We start from the raw sequence: 18506 nt of genomic DNA, 5'->3' as shown, positions 1-18506 counted from the left end.
CCTTTATAGTCCTCAATAAAATTTGTAACTCCTATATATCTCATAATGGTCATATAAACATATTTCGTTTTTTTAAATTATCATAATGGGTTACACATTACTGACCATTTACTATATGCCACATATCATACAATGATCACATCATTTAGCGGTTTTTATTACCAGTATTACTGCTATTTCACAAGCGAAGAAACTAAAGAAGACAGACCAGATCTGACCAACTGAGCAGAATCAGACCCACTGATACTTAAAAGAATTGTCAGGCATATTATTATAAATTTAACATGACTTAATAAATAAAAGACGGCTGAACACTTTTTTTTTTTTAAGATTTTATTTATTTATTTAACAGAGAGAGAGACAGCCAGCGAGAGAGGGAACACAAGCAGGGGAGTGGGAAAGGAAGAAGCAGGCTCCCAGCAGAGGAGCCCGATGCGGAACTTGATCCCAAGACTCTGGGATCACGCCCTGAGCCAAAGGCAGACGCTTAACCTCTGAGCCACCCAGGCACCCCTGAGCACTTTTTTTAAAAGCAAGGTCATTTTTTTGACATGATGAGATTTAAAAATTAGCCTAACAGAAATTAAAGCAATAAAAACATAATGGAAATTGAAGATATATCTGACAGATTAGATACAACTGAAAAGAGAAATGCTAACTGAAAAACAGAAATGAAGAAATTGCCCATAATGAAGCCCTAAGAAGCAACAACTGGGAAAGAAAAAACAATGAAGAGACATGGAAGACAAGAGTGTAAGATGTTACATCTAACAGGAATTTCAGGAGATAATGAAGAAACTATAGAAAAGGATTTCGTGGGGGAAAAAAAAGATAATGGCTTAGAATTTTCCAGAACTGATGAAAAACTCTAACACATTCAAGAAGCCCAATGTGTTGTAATGAGCACTGGGTATTATATAAGACTGATGAATCACAGACCTGTACCCCCGAAACAAATAATACATTATATGTTAGTTAATTGAATTTAAATTTAAAAAAAGAAGAAGAAGCAGCCCAATGAGTCTTAAGCTGGACAGATTTAAAAAGAAAAATCCATCCCTAATACATCATACTAAAAACAACAGCGCATAAAGATACTGAAGTCAGGCAGAGGGAAAATTCAGACAATCCACAAAACAATACAAATTAGACTAAGGGCTGACATCTTTTTTTTTTTTTTTAAGATTTTATTTATTCATTCGATAGAGATAGAGACAGCCAGCGAGAGAGGGAACACAAGCAGGGGGAGTGGGAGAGGAAGAAGCAGGCTCATAGCGGAAGAGCCTGATGTGGGGCTCGATCCCGTAATGCTGGGATCACGCCCTGAGCTGAGAGCAGACGCCCAACCGCTGTGCCACCCAGGCGCCCCAGGGCTGACATCTTAATAGTGGAAGCCAGAAGACAGTCTGCTGGGACAAAAGAAGCACATAACAAATAAAAATATCTTTCAATAAATAGACATAAATAAAAGACATTTATGTCACAACAACCAAATACTTAATTTGCCAACGAATGGGTCCTCGCTAAAGGAAATTCCGAAGGCTGTCCCTCAAGCAGAAGCATGTACCCCCAATGGAAGGTCTGTGCTGCAAGAAGGAATGATGAGCAAATTCGAATGACAAATATGGGGGTAAACCTAATGAACACTGGCTGTATAAAATAATGTCTTTGGTGGTTGAAATAAAATAAGGAACAACTAAAATACATGATAAAAGTAGCATAAAGGTTGGGAGAAAAGAGAAAGAAATCAAGAAGTTCTATGCCCTCATACATCTCAAGAAGATGGTTAACATACTAATTAGTTTTAGGCTTCAAGTTAAATAGGCTGATAAACTGGGGGGGGGGGGCACAATGAACAAAAAAAATACTGGATAAAATCCAAAGTAGTGGGGTAGAAGAAAATGTAGTGAAACAAATAATCAATCCAAGATAAGGATTGGAAAAAACAAACAAGAATACCAAATTCAGCATAAAAAAGACAGGACAAATAGTATAAAATAGTTCAAAATAATTGAGATATTACCAATCATCATAGGTTAAAATAACTAAATTATCCTGTGGAAAGACAGGTTGTCAGACTGAATAAAAAACAAAATCCAGCTATATACCTAGATAAGAGATATACCTTAAATATAAAAGCACAGAAAGTAAAGGGAAAGGGGGAGCTGGGTGCTCAGATGGTTAAGCATCTGACTCTTGATCTCAGCTCAGGTCTTGATCTCAGGGTTTTAAGCTCAAGCCCCTCACTAGGCTCCATGCTGGGCATGGAGCCCACTTAAAAAAAAAATCCCAACATTTTGGGGGGCTGGGTGGTTCAGTCAGTTAAGCATCCAACTCTTGATTTCAGCTCAGGTCACGATCTCAGGGTCATGAGATCAAGTCCCGCGTCAGAATCAGTGCTGGGTGTACAGCCTGCTTGGCATCCTCCTTCTCCCTCTGCCCCCCATCCCTCTCAAAAAAACAAGGAAGGAAGGAAGGAAAGAAGGAAAGAAGGAAGGAAGGATAGAGAGAGAGAGGGAGGGAGGGAGGGAGGAAGGGTGGGTGAGTGGGAGGGAGGGAGGGGAAGAAAAAAGATAAACTAACCAATAGCAACCAAAAGAATGCTGATCTAATTACATCAAAATCATGCAGAACAAATTTTATGATAAAAAACATTACAAAAGATAGAATGTCATTACCTTATAATAGAAGGTTTCACTGACCAGGAAAAAAACAACTATAAACTTGTATACACCTAAAATAAGAGCCTAAAAATACACAGGATAAAAATTGAGAACTGGAAGAAAATACTTGCAAATCATACATCTGATAAGGTGTGAATACCCAAAATATATGAAGAACTCACACAACCCAACAGCAAAAAACAATCTGATTAAAAAATGGGAAGAGGATCTCAATAGACATTTTTCCAAAGACGACAACCAGAGGCCAACAGACACATGAAAAGATGCTCAACATCACTCATCATCAGGGAAATGCAAATCAAAAGAGCAATGAGATATCGCCTCATACCTGTCAGTATGGCTAGTATCAAAAAGACAAGAGATAAGTATTCGTGAGACTGTGGGAAAAAGGAAATCCTTGTGCGCTGTTGACAGGAATGTAAGTTGATGCAGCTACTATGGAAAATAGTAGAAATAGAACTACCCTATGATGTAGCAATCGTACTTCTGGATATTTATCTGAAGAAACAAAAATACGAACTTGAAAAGATAGACACCACCACCCCCCGCCATGTTCACTGCAGCATTATTAACAATAGCCAAGATACGGAAACAACCTAAGTGTCTATCAATAGATGAATGAAGAAAATGTAGTGTGTACACAGACACACACGGAATCTTATTCAGCCAATTAAAAAAAAAATCCTGTCATTTGTAACAACATGGATAAACCCTAAGGCATTTCACTTATGCTAGTGAAATAAGACAGAGAAAGGCAAATACTGTATGATCTCACTTATATGGAGACTCTGAAAGAAAACCAAGCTCACAGATAGAACAGATTGGTGGTTGCCCCAGACTAGGAGTTGGGGGGGGGGGGTAAAGAGAGTCGTAAGATACAAACTTCCAATTATAAAATTAAAAGGTCATGGGGATATAATTAATGTACAGCATGGCGACTATGGTTATAATACTGCACTGCTTATCTGAGAGCCGCTGACAGAGTAGCTCTTCAAAGTTCTCATCATAAGGAAACAATTCTGTTAACTATGTACGGTGGCAGATGTTAGCTACACTTGGTGTGCTGATCATTTTGCAATACATACCAATACCAAATCATTATGTTGTGTACCCGAAAAAACACAATACTGGATGCCAATTTTACCTCAATTTTTAAAAAACTCAGAACGCCTAGGGACAAATCCAAAATCACAGTGGTAATTTGAGAAGTTACAGACAAAAATGAAGTAAGACTAGGTAATTTTTTTTTTAAGTACAGAATTTAAATTCTTCTCAAGTATGACCAAAGTATTTTTATAAAAACTGATCATCATACTAGGCCAAAATTCAAGTACCAAAAATTTCAAAAGACTAGGTACGAAAGACCGCACTCTCTGGCCACAATAAAATTAGAAATCAAATAACTAAAAGTAATCAAGAAAAAATTATATACCTAAAAATTTGAAAATAGGGGCGCCTGGGTGGCACAGCAGTTAAGCGTCTGCCTTCGGCTCAGGGCGTGATCCCGGCGTTATGGGATCAAGCCCCACATCAGGCTCCTCCGCTATGAGCCTGCTTCTTCCTCTCCCACTCCCCCTGCTTGTGTTCCCTCTCTCACTGGCTGTCTCTATCTCTGTCGAATAAATAAATAAAATCTTTTTAAAAAAATTGAAAATAATTTTAATTAATGCAGGGGTCAAAAAAGAAACCATAATGGATAATAAAAAAATATTACAAATTCAAACTTATTAAAACTAGTACACTGAGAGAGGAAAGAAGGGGGGGGGAGCTAAAGAAATTAACGTTAAAAAGTTATAAAAGTAGAATAAAACCAAAGAAAGGATATGAGAAGAACTTGTGATAGAGAACGTACAATTATATTACAAAAACGAAGGGAAAAATTATATCCAGAAGAAAGAGAACTTAATTTTTTAAAGTTGAATTTTAAAAATCTTCACACACACAAAATACCCATCAGACCCAGCCGATTTTACCAAGTTCTACCAAACACCCAGAGAACAAATAGTCTTCCTCAAACTATTACAGAGTTTAGAAATGTTATGGCATTAGCATGATGTATTACCAAACCAGACAAGAACAGCACAAGAAAAGAAAATTACAGGTTGATCTCTCTCACAAATAAAAAGATACAAAAATCCCAAAGTAAATATTGACAAAGCAAACCTAGCATTAAAAAAAAAAAAAGTTAATACATCATCACTAAGGTTAAATCTGGAAATCCACAGGTGATTCAACACTAGAAAAATAATGTCATTTATTATATTAACATATTAAAGGACAAAATTATATGATCAGCAAACTTAGGCAGAAGAGCATTGATAAAATTCATGATTAACTCTTAGCACACTAGAATAGAAGAGTTATTTCCCAATCTGATAGAGGATGTCTACAAAACTGGACATCATAATCAATGGTAAAAAGTTAAGGTATTCCTTTAAAAGCAGAAAAGAACAAGAATAACCACTTTCAACATGTACTGCAGTCCTAACCAGAGCAATAACGCAACAGAAAAGTAAGGAAAAGGTTCAAGGACTGTAAAGAAAGAAACAAAACTGTCTTTTCTTTTTAAACTATTGATATGACCATTACCCACACAAAAAGCCCAAAAGAGCCTACAAATAAGAAGTCAGCATTAAAAGGATAATTCAGGGAAACTGCTGCTCTATATAAAAAAGTCAAATGCAACAGAAAAATGTAATTTTTAAAAAGATACAAACAGGAGCATCAAAAATATAAAGTGCCTAGAGTTTAATTAAATGCAAGGGATATAGATTATTTATGAACAGAAAGAAATAAAACATGAAAGACTTCATAAATAAATGGATAGATATACCATATTCATAGACTGGAAGACTCAATGTCCGAGGGATTTCATCCTTCCCAAACTGATGTCTATATTCTATATGATTCCAATGAAGATTCCAGAAAGATGTTCTAGAGAATCAAAAAATGTGATTCTAAAAGTTACATGAGATGGTAAAAAAATTTTAAATAGCTAAAATATGCCTGCAGAAGTAGGGCTTACCTTACTGGAAAAAAAGTATTATGAAGCTCTAGTAATGAGGAGAATATTATTGTATTTCTGCATGAATATCACAAAGAGGGCAATAAATAAAAACACAGAGCCCAAAAATCAACAGGTACACAGATGCAAACTTGAAGTATATTAGAGTTAAAATTGTAGAACAGTTGGAAAAGGATGAACTTTGCAATTAATTATCCACAGATAAAATAAATGAATGGTGACCCCTACCTTGAGGCAGAAACACAAAAAAGCCAATTTCTGGTGGATTAAGAATAACGTAAGAAACAAAACTCTGACACTTTTTTTTTTAAGATTTTATTTATTTAGAGAGAGAGAGAGAACGTGCGAGCAGGGGGTGGGGCCCAGGGAGAGGGAAACTCTCAAGCAGACTCCAGGCTCAGCACAGAGCATGATGCGGGGCTCGATCCCATGACCCTGAGATCATGACCTGAACCAAAATCAAGAGTCACATGCCCAGCTGACTGAGCCACCCATGGACCCCAAAACTATGAAGCTTTTATTTATTTTCTGTTTAAGATTTTATTTGTCAGACAGAGAGAGAAAGCACAACCAGGGGGAGCAGGAGGCAGAGGGAGAAGCAGGTTCCCTGCTGAGCAAGGAGCCCGATGTGGGACTCGATCCCAGGATCTTCGGGATCATGACCTGAGCCGAAGGCAGATGATTAACCGACTGAGCCACCCAGGCATCCCACTATGAAGCTTTTAAAAGGACAATTTAGTCAACTATTTTAATGATCCCAGGGTAGTCTCATCTAAGATCTGAACAAATTCTGTTCACCAAAAAACACAATTAGTTAGCCTCAGAGACCTAAATCTAAGAGTTGAAACAATAAAACTTACAGAAGCAAACACAGGAATAAATCCTTGTGGCTTTAGATTATGCAATGCTTTCTTGGATATGACACCAAAATCTCAAGTAACGAAAGAAAAAATAAACCAGGCTTCATCACAAGTAAAAACTTTTGGCCCTGATGTGATTCCGTCCTACACGGCTGTTCTCCATAACAGGAGTCTTTTATCTCCAGCTGCCCTCTCTTCCATACAAGATCCCCACCCCACAGATGATTCAGTGGACAAGGACATGAGCCCCATGAAGCCCCAGAAATATCTTTTCAGTTGTGAGGCCAACAAAGGCCAAAGAGTATCACTTTGAAGTAGATAATGATGAAAATGAGCACCAGTTACCTTTAAGAATGGTCGGGTTTGGGGCTGATGCAAAAGATGAATTGCACATTGTTAAAGCAGAGGCAGTGAATGATGAAGGCAGTCCAATTAAAGTAACACTGGCAACTTTGAAAACATCTGTACAGCCAATGGTTTCCCTTGGGGGCTTTGAAATAACACCACCTGTGATCTAAATGTGGTTCGGGCCCTATACGTGTGGACAGCACCTAGCAGCTGCGGAGGAAGATGAAGAGTCAGAAGATGAAGGTGTAAAACTCCACAGCATATCTGGAAAGTGATCTGCCCCTGTAAGTGACAGCAAGGTTGCACAGGAGAAAAAAAAAAAAAAGTGAAACTGGCTGATGACGATGGGTACTAGGCAGCTGAGGAAAAAGCTCCAGTGAAGAAATCTAAACTCGATACTCCAGTCAAAAGGCATTTAAAAAAAAAAAAACCCAGAATGAAAAAGACTCAAAACCATTAACTCCAAGATCAAAAGGTCACGAAGTCTTTAAAAAAAAAAGAAGAAGAAAAACGTCCTAAAACAGTAAAAGGATCTATTTCTGTAGAAGACATTAAAGCAAAAATGCAAGCAAGTCTAGAAAAAGCACACTGAACGGTCCTGGTAAATTAAGCCCAAAGATGGGGAGGAGAAAAAGAGAGACAAATATAGTCCATACTGAAAATCAACAATCTAGACGAAAGTCTTCTATTTTAATTTCAATCCCTGTTCCTGGTTTGCCACCCACCCACACCCCCTTCCAGGCTGGAAGCAATCTCCCTCCTGACTTCCCAAAGCACTTTCATCTGACTGCTGTGATCCAGGGAACCTTATGCTTGGCTCTCTGTTACTTGTGCATTTGACTCACCTCTTTGACCATGTTTTATTCACCTTTGTATCTCCCTAGCTGCTCAACAAATACTTACGTAAATCAAGTAAAAGGGCAAAAAACCCTTTTGCACACCATTGGATACTATCAGGAAAGTGAAAAGACAACTCACAGAATGAGAGAAAATATCTGCAAATCACATGTCTGGGTGTCCAGAATATACAAAGAACTCTTACAACTCAACCATAAAAAGACAAATAACCCAACTAATAAATGGGGCCAGAATCTGGATTTTTCTCTAAAGAAAATATACAAAAGGCCAACAAGCACATGAAAAGCCATTCACCCTTAATCATTAAGGAAATTAAAATCAAAACCACAATGAGATTCCACTTCACATTTACTAGGATGGCTATCAAAAACAAAAACAAAACAGAACAAACATGTTGACAAAGTAGAGAAAATGGAACCCTCCCTCATACACCGCTGGTGGGAGTGTAACATGGTGCCGTCACTGTGGTAAACATTCTCATGGCTCCTCGAATATTTAAACACAGATTTACCATACGGCCCAGCAATTTCACTCCTAGGTATGTATCCAAGAGAACTGAAAAAAAATACGGTCACACAAAAACTAGTACATGAAAGTCACAGCAGCATGATTCACAACAGCCAGAAACAGCCAAGAAATGAACACATCCCAAATGTCTATCACCTAATGAATGAACAATACGCGGTATATCCACAAAGCGGAATTTTATTCAGCCATAAAAAGGAATGAAATACTGATACAACATATAACATGGGTAAATCCTGAAAACATGCTAAGTGAAAGAAGACACAGAAAGTCACATATTATATGATTCTATTTACCTGAAATGTCCAGATAAAAATCTATATAGACACAGAATAGATTAGTGGTTGCCGGGGGCCAGAAGGTTGGGGAGGGGGAGCATAACTGCTAACAGATATGTGGTTTCTCTTTTTTATTTTTATTTTTTGGTTTCTTTTTGAAGTGATAAAAATGTGCTGGAATTACATAGCGGAGATAGTGCCACAACTTTATGAATATGTTAAAAGCCACTAAAATTGTATACTTTAAAAGGATGAATATCGTGGTATGCGAATTTATTTCAATATCAAAAAAAAAAAAATCCTCCCTCCTCCCAACCCCAAAAAGCAAAATGACAGGCCACAAATGAGGAGACAGCTGCCATACACGTAACTGACAAGAGACTTTAAGAAATACTAAAATTAAGAAAATGACAAAATAACAATCCACGTAAGGAACACCAATAACCCAGAAGCAAACGCGAAAGTAAGCTGTCATTCCTAAAAAAGGAAATGCAAAGTAAAACCTCAGTGAGAGCTTACTTCACATCCCACTGAAAACAAAGGATCAGGTGAAGAAGACGAGCATATGCACAAACGAACTCGTAAGGCTGCCGGTGGAACTGCTGTTGTAGCAAGTCTGGTAACATCTAATACACTCGAAGATGCGCGTACTCTCGAGCCACGTGCGCGTGCCCTAGAAAATCGGTTCACACGTGAACCAAAAACACAGCACCACTGTATGAAACAGCAACAGACCAGGAACCGATGAGGTCAAAAACAGAATGGACAAACCAGATTTGCTATCTACAATCAGACAACACAGCAGGGGAAATGAGCGGACGCAACTAAGGGAAGAGAGAGCAAAAGAAAGTAAGTCAAAGAATATATGAGACATGATTCCGTGTACGTAGCTGAAAAATACGGAAAACTCAACATTATCTTCTTTAGAAAGACAAATACATTCTTAGAATACCAACAAAAGACCAGTAAAATCAAACACTTACTTGTTTCTTTTTCAGTTTAAGGATCTGCTGTTCTACTTTTGCAATTTCTCGATCTACCCGATCCATACTCTGTATTAACTCTTCCTTTGAAAGTTTTGAAGGTGAAGCATTTTGATCATCTCCACATGGTTGCCCAGAGATTGGAGAGGATGGAGCTTCATGTTTGCCTCCAAATGCTGGATCCTTTAGAGAAGAAAATCAATAATTTATTCCTCACTAATAGCCAATATTAGTGTGAAGATTCTCTTAACTGAAAAAGTCCGTTTAAAGCACAGCAGAGCCATGTATGCTATTTCTCTATCTGATGTCCGACAGGAGCAATTTTCATACACACACGCACGTACACACGCAACACACCCCACTGACGTCTATACCACTTTCACAGTGTAGGCGCATCATTCACTATTTTGAATATCCTAAAAGCTATACAGAACGAGGTGGCTAAGAGGCCAAACAGCCTCTAGTGTAACAACAGTGAGACTGTAGAGAGTATCTGGGGAAATAATAATGCAATCATGACAAAGAAGATACCAATTTCTTAACCATTTCCTTACAATGGTTCTTCAAAAGGTCTGAACTTGTAGGCTTGGAAAACTACAAACTCCCATGTAAAGTCTGCATGCCCACCCAACTTAACAGCTATGATATGGCCAAGAGTTCCTAACAAAAAGTTTTCAGATTCTCCAAGGGCCGATAATCAGATACAGAAATGACCTACGAACTTTTGTGGCTACTAACACCTAGGCCTACCCTTATAAAGGGCAAGTAGGCCTGCCCATGCCACAGCACACATAAGCTCTCTTAAGCCAAATATGTCATCCATTCCAGCTCAACAGAGAACTACAGCAGAAGGAAAACCCCTCCACCCAAAATCTACCACCCTGTCAACACACCACACACACACACACACACACACACACACACACACACACACACACGGAGTCTATTAATTTCCAATCTATGGTGAAGATATAAGCAATACTGTAAAGCAGATGAATTTTAGAATAAGGTCCTAGTTTTCTTCAGGCTATATAAGAAGCCTAGAATGAGCACAGTTCATAGGACTATCAAGCCCTAAATGTATTAAGTAACAATTAAGTAACAATTAAGTAACTGAGAACTCAGTAGTTCTAACCAAGAATGCACATAACTATACCTGGGTAGTTGTTCCAAAACACCCTGGCACAGAGATTTCAGCTAAAATATGTGTAGTCCTGAAAAACCTCATATTCTGTAATAGGGTATGCTAAATAGAAGACTTCTGGGGAAAACGGGATTATGGCTATTGCTTAAAACCTGTACAACTTTGTAAGCAGAGCACTACCAGAAAGAGTAACAATTCTAATAGAGGTAGTAACACAACTGAAACTCCCGTATCGTTTGCAATCAGCCTAGTCCATCTTTGCTAGTTTTACACTTAGTCCATGCTTTCGTTAAGATGTAACTCCTTGAAGTCATTTGCTTCCAACAGAAAACAGTATGCTTCATCAACATAAAAAATCCAATTCAGGGTAAAACCATCTTTATCAACCTTTAAAAACAAAAAATACAGGAGATCGTATCTTTACACTTGAATCTCCACTAGTTTGCTTAACAGTGAAAAGCAGAGCAGTTCTTGAATGCGCTAATTTTCAAATCTTCTTAAGGTCTTCAGACATCATGAAGGCTACTTCTTTTAATTACGAGACAGCTTGAACCTGAGAGCTTTGAAACATTAACATGCAGAAAAAACTCATTTATGAGCCACCAAGACTTCCATGTTATAGTAAAACATTCTCCTCCCATATGCATATAAGTTCATTTGTGTTACAGAGCACGTCCAACAGCAAAACGGATTATATTCCGATTCTGCATATTTTGGAAATGCTCCTCAGGTGATCTGATGCGTGCCTAAGAACTATTACAAAGCAGTATTTTCCACTGACTTCCGTTCTGGTTAAATATTTAACAAAAAAACAATGCCTTGAGGGCCTACTATGTGATAGGCACTAGGCAGAAGGGTGAACAAAACAACATGGCATGCTCACCCTCACAGAGCTTATAATCTTGTGTTGGAACATACTGACAGCTATTTTGGGAAAAGAGTTAGATTCCTACCTCATATCTTATGTCACAGTAAAAACCAAATAACAGTAAACATTTACATGAGATTTATTAGCAAATCTCAGGGAGACTCAAACAAACAAAAAAGGGTATTCATGTTATCTTGGGCTCAGGAAAGCCAACAGCAAACGATTTATTTAAAAAAAGAGAGAGAAAGAGACTAATGGCTTAAAATAAACACAATCTTCTATTTATCAAGAAGAAGAAATTTAAAAGGCAAATGAGAAAAATCATTTCCAGAATGTGAACTCTACAACTCAATATAAAATAAAAAACACATCGCTAGAAAAATGAAGATATGAAAAAACAATTCACAAAACAGGAAAAATGAACAACCAATAAACAAATGAAAAAATGTAAATTTTACTAAAAAGCAAATACAGATAAAAATTTATCATAACAATGATTCTTTTTTTAAAGCAACAACTATGTGGCATCATCAAGGCTCCCCAAGAACTGGGCACCATATACTCTGCTGTCAGGAATACAAATTGGTCCTACTCTCTGGCAGGGCAATCTGGAAATAACCATGAAAGCCTACAAAATGACTGTCGACTCTGATCTGAAATTGATTCTATGAATAGGAATGTACCTTAAGGAAAGAAATAAGAATGAACACCAAAAAAATCAGCCAAAGAACGTATGTTGTTGCTCTAATGAACAAATAGGTAAATTACATGTATGACAAATTACTTTATATCCATCTATGGAATATTAAGTAACCCCCAAAAATACAGTTGCAGACTTAACTGACACAAAAAAGAAGGTCATGACATACTTAAGCAAAAATACAATTACATACAGTGTACAAAGTGAGCACATTAAGATACCCATCCAAAGACAGAAGAAAGTATCAGAAGTTAGCAACTGCCTCGAACTGGTGAGGCTGTAAATTAACTTTCTCCTTCAAGCTTATCTACTTCTTCTATCAAAGATACACCTGGGCTTAACAACATTAAAACAAAACAAAACTAAACTAATAAATGCTAATTCTTTCAAAATCCCTAATTCTTAAAAAAAAAAAAAAAAAAAGTCATGGTTTACAACTTAGTGGAGTAGGAGAGTAGGACCAGGAGGCAGGGGTCATGGGTTTTCATTCCAACTCCAGAGGCATCACCTACGGCACTTAATTTTTCTTAACATCTGTTTTCTCTACCATCAAATGGAAATAGGATGTACTATGATCCAACATGTCACATTTTAATGAATGAGACTTGAAGATCCCTTTCTGCTAAAAAATTCTACAGCTATAAATAACATCTGTAGTAATTTATTCAGCCATGGAAGAAGACTTTTATTCACTGTTATCTTTTTTTTTTAATGCTACAAAACATTTCTTACAAACACACAGACTACTACGTACATTTCACACAGTGAGGCAGGCCTCAAAAATCCCAGAAGTTGAGCTCATTTCTAGCTGATCACAAAAGAGCTTTTCCCCACCTAACCTATTATTTTGCAAATTTTCAAATTTATGTAAAAGTTGAAAGAACAGTATAATGGATAAGCATTTATCCCTTATCCTTCACTGGTTAACATTTTGCTATTTTTGCATTCTCTCTCTATGCATACACATCCTTTTTTTTTTTTGGCAGAACTATTTTTTTTTTTTTTTTAAGATTTTATTTGTTTGACAGAGATAGAGACAGCCAGCGAGAGAGGGAACACAAGCAGGGGGAGTGGGAGAGGAAGAAGCAGGCTCATAGCGGAGGAGCCTGATGTGGGGCTCGATCCCATAACGCCAGGATCACGCCCTGAGCCGAAGGCAGACGCTTAACCGCTGTGCCACCCAGGCGCCCCAGAACTATTTGAAAATAAACTGAAGACACATTCACTATCTTCTTTTTATTTTTTCAGGTAGGCTCCACGTCCAGTGTAGAGCCCAGCGTGAAGTATGAACTCCCAACCCTCAGATCAAGACCTGAGCTAAGATCAAGAGTCTGACACTTAGCCGAATGAGACATCCAAGCACCCCCATAGTCACTATCTTTTATTTATTTATTCATTCATTCATTCATTTATTTAATTTTTAGAGAGGTGGAGGAGGGCAAAGGGAGAGGGAGAGAGAGAATCTTAACTCAGTGTAGAGCCCAACTTGGGGCTTGATCTCACAACCCTGAGATCATGACCTGAGCCAAAATCAGGAGTTGGATGCTCAACCAACTGAGCCACTCAGGTGCCCCCATATTCACTATCTTTTAAACCACTTTCCCTGCGTAAAAACCCAAAGAAAATGTGTGGGTACTTATTTACCCGATCTCAAGTTGGAAAGGACCATTAACCGTGAAGGTAAATAAACATTATGGGAGAAAGATCTGCTAACAAAAAAAGGCGGGGCGGGGGGCGGGGGAAGCAGGGATAGCAATAGGGTTAACGCTATACTGTTAAAAAAGTATCAAAGAATGAGTTTATTATTTCTAAAACAAATATTTATTTAGTACCTACTAAGTGCCAGGCACTTCCTAATCTGAAGATTTAATGATAAGCAAAATACACAGTTTAAAAAAAAAGATAAACCCAGCAACAGAATGAGGCATACTGCACAAACATGCATTTCACAAAAGGCAAGCGACAATAAACACAAGAAGAGGTTTGATCTTAATAGAACCTCCTCATAAGTTCACAATATACACTGTTTGAAATGTCACAAAATACAGTTACATAATAAAAGTAGTTCTCTCCAACGTAACAGAATTACAGGTCAAACTATGGAGAGAAACCAAATGTGCATCGACTGATGAATGGATAAAGAAGATGTGGCACAGGACGCCTGGGTGGCTCAGCAGGGGAAGCATCTGCCTTCAGCTCAGGTCATGATCCCGGGGTCCTGGGATTGAGCCCCGAGTCAGGCTCCTTGCTCAGGGTCAGAGGGAGTCTGCTCCTCCCTCTCCCTCTGACCCTTCCCACTGCTATGCTCTTGGCTGGTGCTCTCTCTCGCTCTCATGAATAAACAAAAAAATCTTAAAAAAAAAAAAAAAAAAAGATGTGGCATGTATATACAATGGAATACTACTCAGCCATCAAAAAATGAAATCTTCGGGGTGCCTGGGTGGCACAGTTGTTAAGCGTCTGCCTTCAGCTCAGGGCGTGATCCCGGCGTGATGGGATCGAGCCCCACGTCAGGCTCCTCCGCTATGAGCCTGCTTCTTCCTCTCCCACTCCCCCTGCTTGTGTTCCCTCTCTCGCTGGCTGTCTCTATCTCTGTCAAATAAATAAATAAATAAATAAATCTTTAAAACAAACAGACAAAAAAAAAAAAAAAACCCGAAATCTTGCCATTTTCAACGATGTAGATGGAGCTAGAGGGCATTATGCCACGTGAAATAAGTCAGTCAGAGAAAGACAAATACAATACAATTGCACTCCTATGTGGAATCTGAGAAAGAAAACGGATGAACATACGGGAAAGGGAAAAAGAAAAAAAGGAGAAAGGGAAACAAGCCATAAGGGACTCTTAAGGACAGAGAACAAGCTGGGGGGGGGGGGGCTAGATGGGTGAGGGGATTAAGGAGGGCACTTGTGATGAGCGAATGGAATCGTGCTGCATGTAAGTAATGAATCAGTGAATTCTGCTGCAGAAACCAATACTATTTCTTATGTTAACTATGTTAGGTTAACTAACGAAAATTTAAATTAAAAAAAAAAAGTATGGGTAATAGTTTCTCCTCTGTATTTTTCAAGTTTTCTAAAGAAACGATTTTTTACATAGATTAGAAAAATATTTTATTTTCTGTATAAAACTTACAAGCATGGTAACTGCAACTGAATTTAAGGGGATTATTTTAAATTTAATTTAAATTTAACAAAACTGTGGTTGTCTTGAGAACCACTGACCACACTTTACAGCCCAGCGAGCCAGTGCAAAATGCTTGAGAGTTATTCAATAGCAATTTTTCTTTACAGCAGTCCTCAGATTGTTTTCATTTACCAAAGAGTCAAAAGTACTGACTTTCAAAGTCTGGAGCACTAAGTCTGTGGTTTTCAGTTTTGTTTAACAAAATTTTTACTTTCCCATAGCACTAACCTTTAGAGACTGGCATAATCGGACTTTCTTTTAGGCACTGTGCCTGGATATGGCTAAATCAACATTACAGACCGACAACTCCACAGGGGAAGAGAACAAATATTTACCTTCTTCGCATCTGCAGAAGACCTCAACCCCTCTGGCAGCGTGTGCACTACAGGTAAGACCGCAGCGCTGACGCGCTGGAAATGGGGATCAGAAACCTGCTCCAGACGTGGTCGCTTGGATTCCAGGGAATCATGATCCACGGGGGATGGCCCTGGGTGAAACTGCTCATATCCAGTTCTCCTTTCTTGAGGCCTAACACACAAAAAGAAAAGAAACACTTGAAAATTGTAAAACGATGTACAACTTCCTGCTAACATCCCTGGCTGGACTTTGAAATAAATGCGAAAATTATGCTTACTTTTAGAGTGAACCCCTGTCCTCCCTTCCCCCACCCCAGACAAAGAATATACGTAAAGTGCTATTAAACTTTTTTTTTTTTTTAAGATTTTATTTATTTATTTATTTATTTGACAGAGATAGAGACAGCCAGCGAGACAGGGAACACAAGCAGGGGGAGTGGGAGAGGAAGAAGCAGGCTCATAGCGGAGGAGCCTGATGTGGGGCTCGATCCCATAACGCTGGGATCACGCCCTGAGCCGAAGGCAGACGCTTAACCGCTGTGCCACCCAGGCGCCCCAGTGCTATTAAACTTCTAATTCTAATAGAAAAAAGTTTCTTCAGGGGAGACGGGAGTGGCAGTAAAGTAAAAGGCATAACAAAAGATTTCAACTTGCAGAAAATGTGAAGTTGCTGAGGAATAGCCTTAAAATACTATTTTTAAACCTATGCCATAATAATTCAATTTAGTACAATCTAAACTAGAAAAGCCACCATTTTGAACCAATAATAAAAACAAGCAGGAAAAAACATATCTCCCAGCAACTGTACATGGGAACATAAATGACTTGAGTTGTGAGGTATTAAGACTTAAAGATTAATCTCGAGTGGAAATGTAACATTGCTGTGAAATTCTGACTCCCAAAATACGTATTCTGTCTAGTTTCTGCAAGTACATAAGTGTCTTGAAAGTCAGGAATCTGTCTCTGATTCCTTTACATGACGTACTGTACAGAGTACTGTGTGTGGGCGTTCATTAATTTCACTTTTCCTTTCCTACCAAATATTTACAGAAGCAACATTTAACTTTGTGGCCAACCTTTAAACAAATGTCTCACAAAATATTTCTCAATGAAAAGGATTATCACTGGGTTTCCTTCTTATTTTTCTTAACTTTTTAAACTTTTGGGGGGGAGGCAGGGGAAGGGTGGGCAGAGAGAGAGGGAGAGAGAATCCCAAGCAGGATCTACACCCATCATGGAGCTCAATGTGGGACTCGATTCCACAACCCCAAGACCATGACCTGGGACAAAATCTAGAGCCGGCTGCCCAAGTGAATGAGCCACCCAGGCACCCCATCACTGGGTTTCCTTTTTAGAAGAGATGATGAAATAAACCCTGAAGTCTATAAAATTATTGTATTTCAAAAATCTGGGGGTGCCCGGTTGGCTCAGTTGGTTAAGTGTCTGCCTTCAGCCCAGGTCATGATCCCAGGGTCCTGGGATAAAGCTCGGCATCTGGCTCCCTGCTCAGCAGGGAGTCTTCTTCCCCCTCTGCCTCCTCCCTTCCCCCCTGCTTGTACGCTTTCTCTCTCTCTCTCAAATAAATAAAATCTTTAAAAAGAAAATCTGAAATCTCATTCAAGATATAAATCCCATTATCTTCCTAAAATTCACAATGATGTCACAAAATACAGTGCAATAGAAAGCCTCAGGAAGAAGACAAGGACGGCAGCTTTTGCCACTTGTATTCAACATAGTATTGGGAGTTGTCAGAGAACTTGGCAAAAAAAAGAAACAAAAGGCCTCCAAATCTGAAAGGAAGACATAAAGTACTTCTATCCAGATGACATGATCTCATATGTAGAAAAATATCAAGAATCCACCAAAAAATGGGATGCCTGGGTGGCTCAGTCAGTTAAGCATCTGCCTTCAGCTCAGGTCATGATTGGGGCGGGGCGGGGGGGGGGTCCTAGGATCGAGTCCTGCATCAGGAGCCTGCTTCTCCCTCTGCCTCCTGCTCCCCCTAGTTGTGCTTTCTCTCTCTCTCTGACAAATAAATAAAATGTTAAAAAAAAAAAAAAATCCACACACAAAAAAAAGTTAGAGCTCATAAATGAATAAAGCAAAAACCACGGATACAAATTCAACATGCAAAATCAGTTGTATTTCTATATACCAGCAATGAACAATCTGAAAATGAAATTAAGAAAACAATTTCATTTATAACAGCATCCAAAAGAACAAAAGTTAGGAATAAATTTGACCAAGAAGGCCCAAAACTTACACACTGAAAACCACAAAACATTGAAGAAATTAGGGAAAACTTAAATTAATACCAAGACATCTCACACTCATGTACTAAAAGCCTTAGTACTGTTAGGATGAAAATACTACACAAAGCTATCTACAGATCCAATGTAATCTCTACCAAAATACCAGTGGTGTTTTTTTTGAGAAATAGAAAAAGCCACCATAAAATTCACATGGAATCTCAAAGGACCCCAAATAGCCAAAACAATCTTGGAAAAGAAATACAAAGTTAGAAGAACTCCTACTTCGCCAATTCAAAACTTACTACAAAGCTACAGTAACCAAGAGTGTGGTACTGACATAAGGACAGACATACAGACCAAGGGAATAGAACTGAAAGCCCAGAAATAAACTCTTCTATCTATCATTAGTTGACTTTTAACAGGTGTGCCACAACTATT

At 38.4% G+C, this 18506-nt stretch overlaps 1 protein-coding gene and 1 pseudogene across 15 annotated transcripts in view; one reads left to right on the top strand and one right to left on the bottom strand.

The window, feature by feature from the left end:
• The window catches only part of NCOR1 (nuclear receptor corepressor 1), a 155308-nt gene that overhangs the window by 101296 nt on the left and 35506 nt on the right, over positions 1–18506 (bottom strand). For all 15 annotated transcript variants that reach the window (XM_040630098.1, XM_040630099.1, XM_040630088.1 and 12 more), the window contains exons 4-5: positions 15796–15988; positions 9562–9744 (exon numbers count right to left, since the gene is read on the bottom strand). In XM_040630098.1, the coding sequence (XP_040486032.1) occupies positions 9562–9744; positions 15796–15988 (376 nt within the window). The remainder of the gene's footprint in view (positions 1–9561; positions 9745–15795; positions 15989–18506) is intronic.
• On the top strand, positions 6307–9116 carry LOC121102625 (annotated as a pseudogene).

The sequence above is a fragment of the Ursus maritimus genome, unplaced genomic scaffold, assembly GCF_017311325.1.
Source record: "Ursus maritimus isolate PB19 unplaced genomic scaffold, ASM1731132v1 scaffold_14, whole genome shotgun sequence".
In the NCBI taxonomy this organism is placed as follows: domain Eukaryota; kingdom Metazoa; phylum Chordata; class Mammalia; order Carnivora; family Ursidae; genus Ursus; species Ursus maritimus.
Note: the sequence above shows the minus strand (reverse complement) of the source record. Positions and strands in the feature narration are given on the sequence as shown.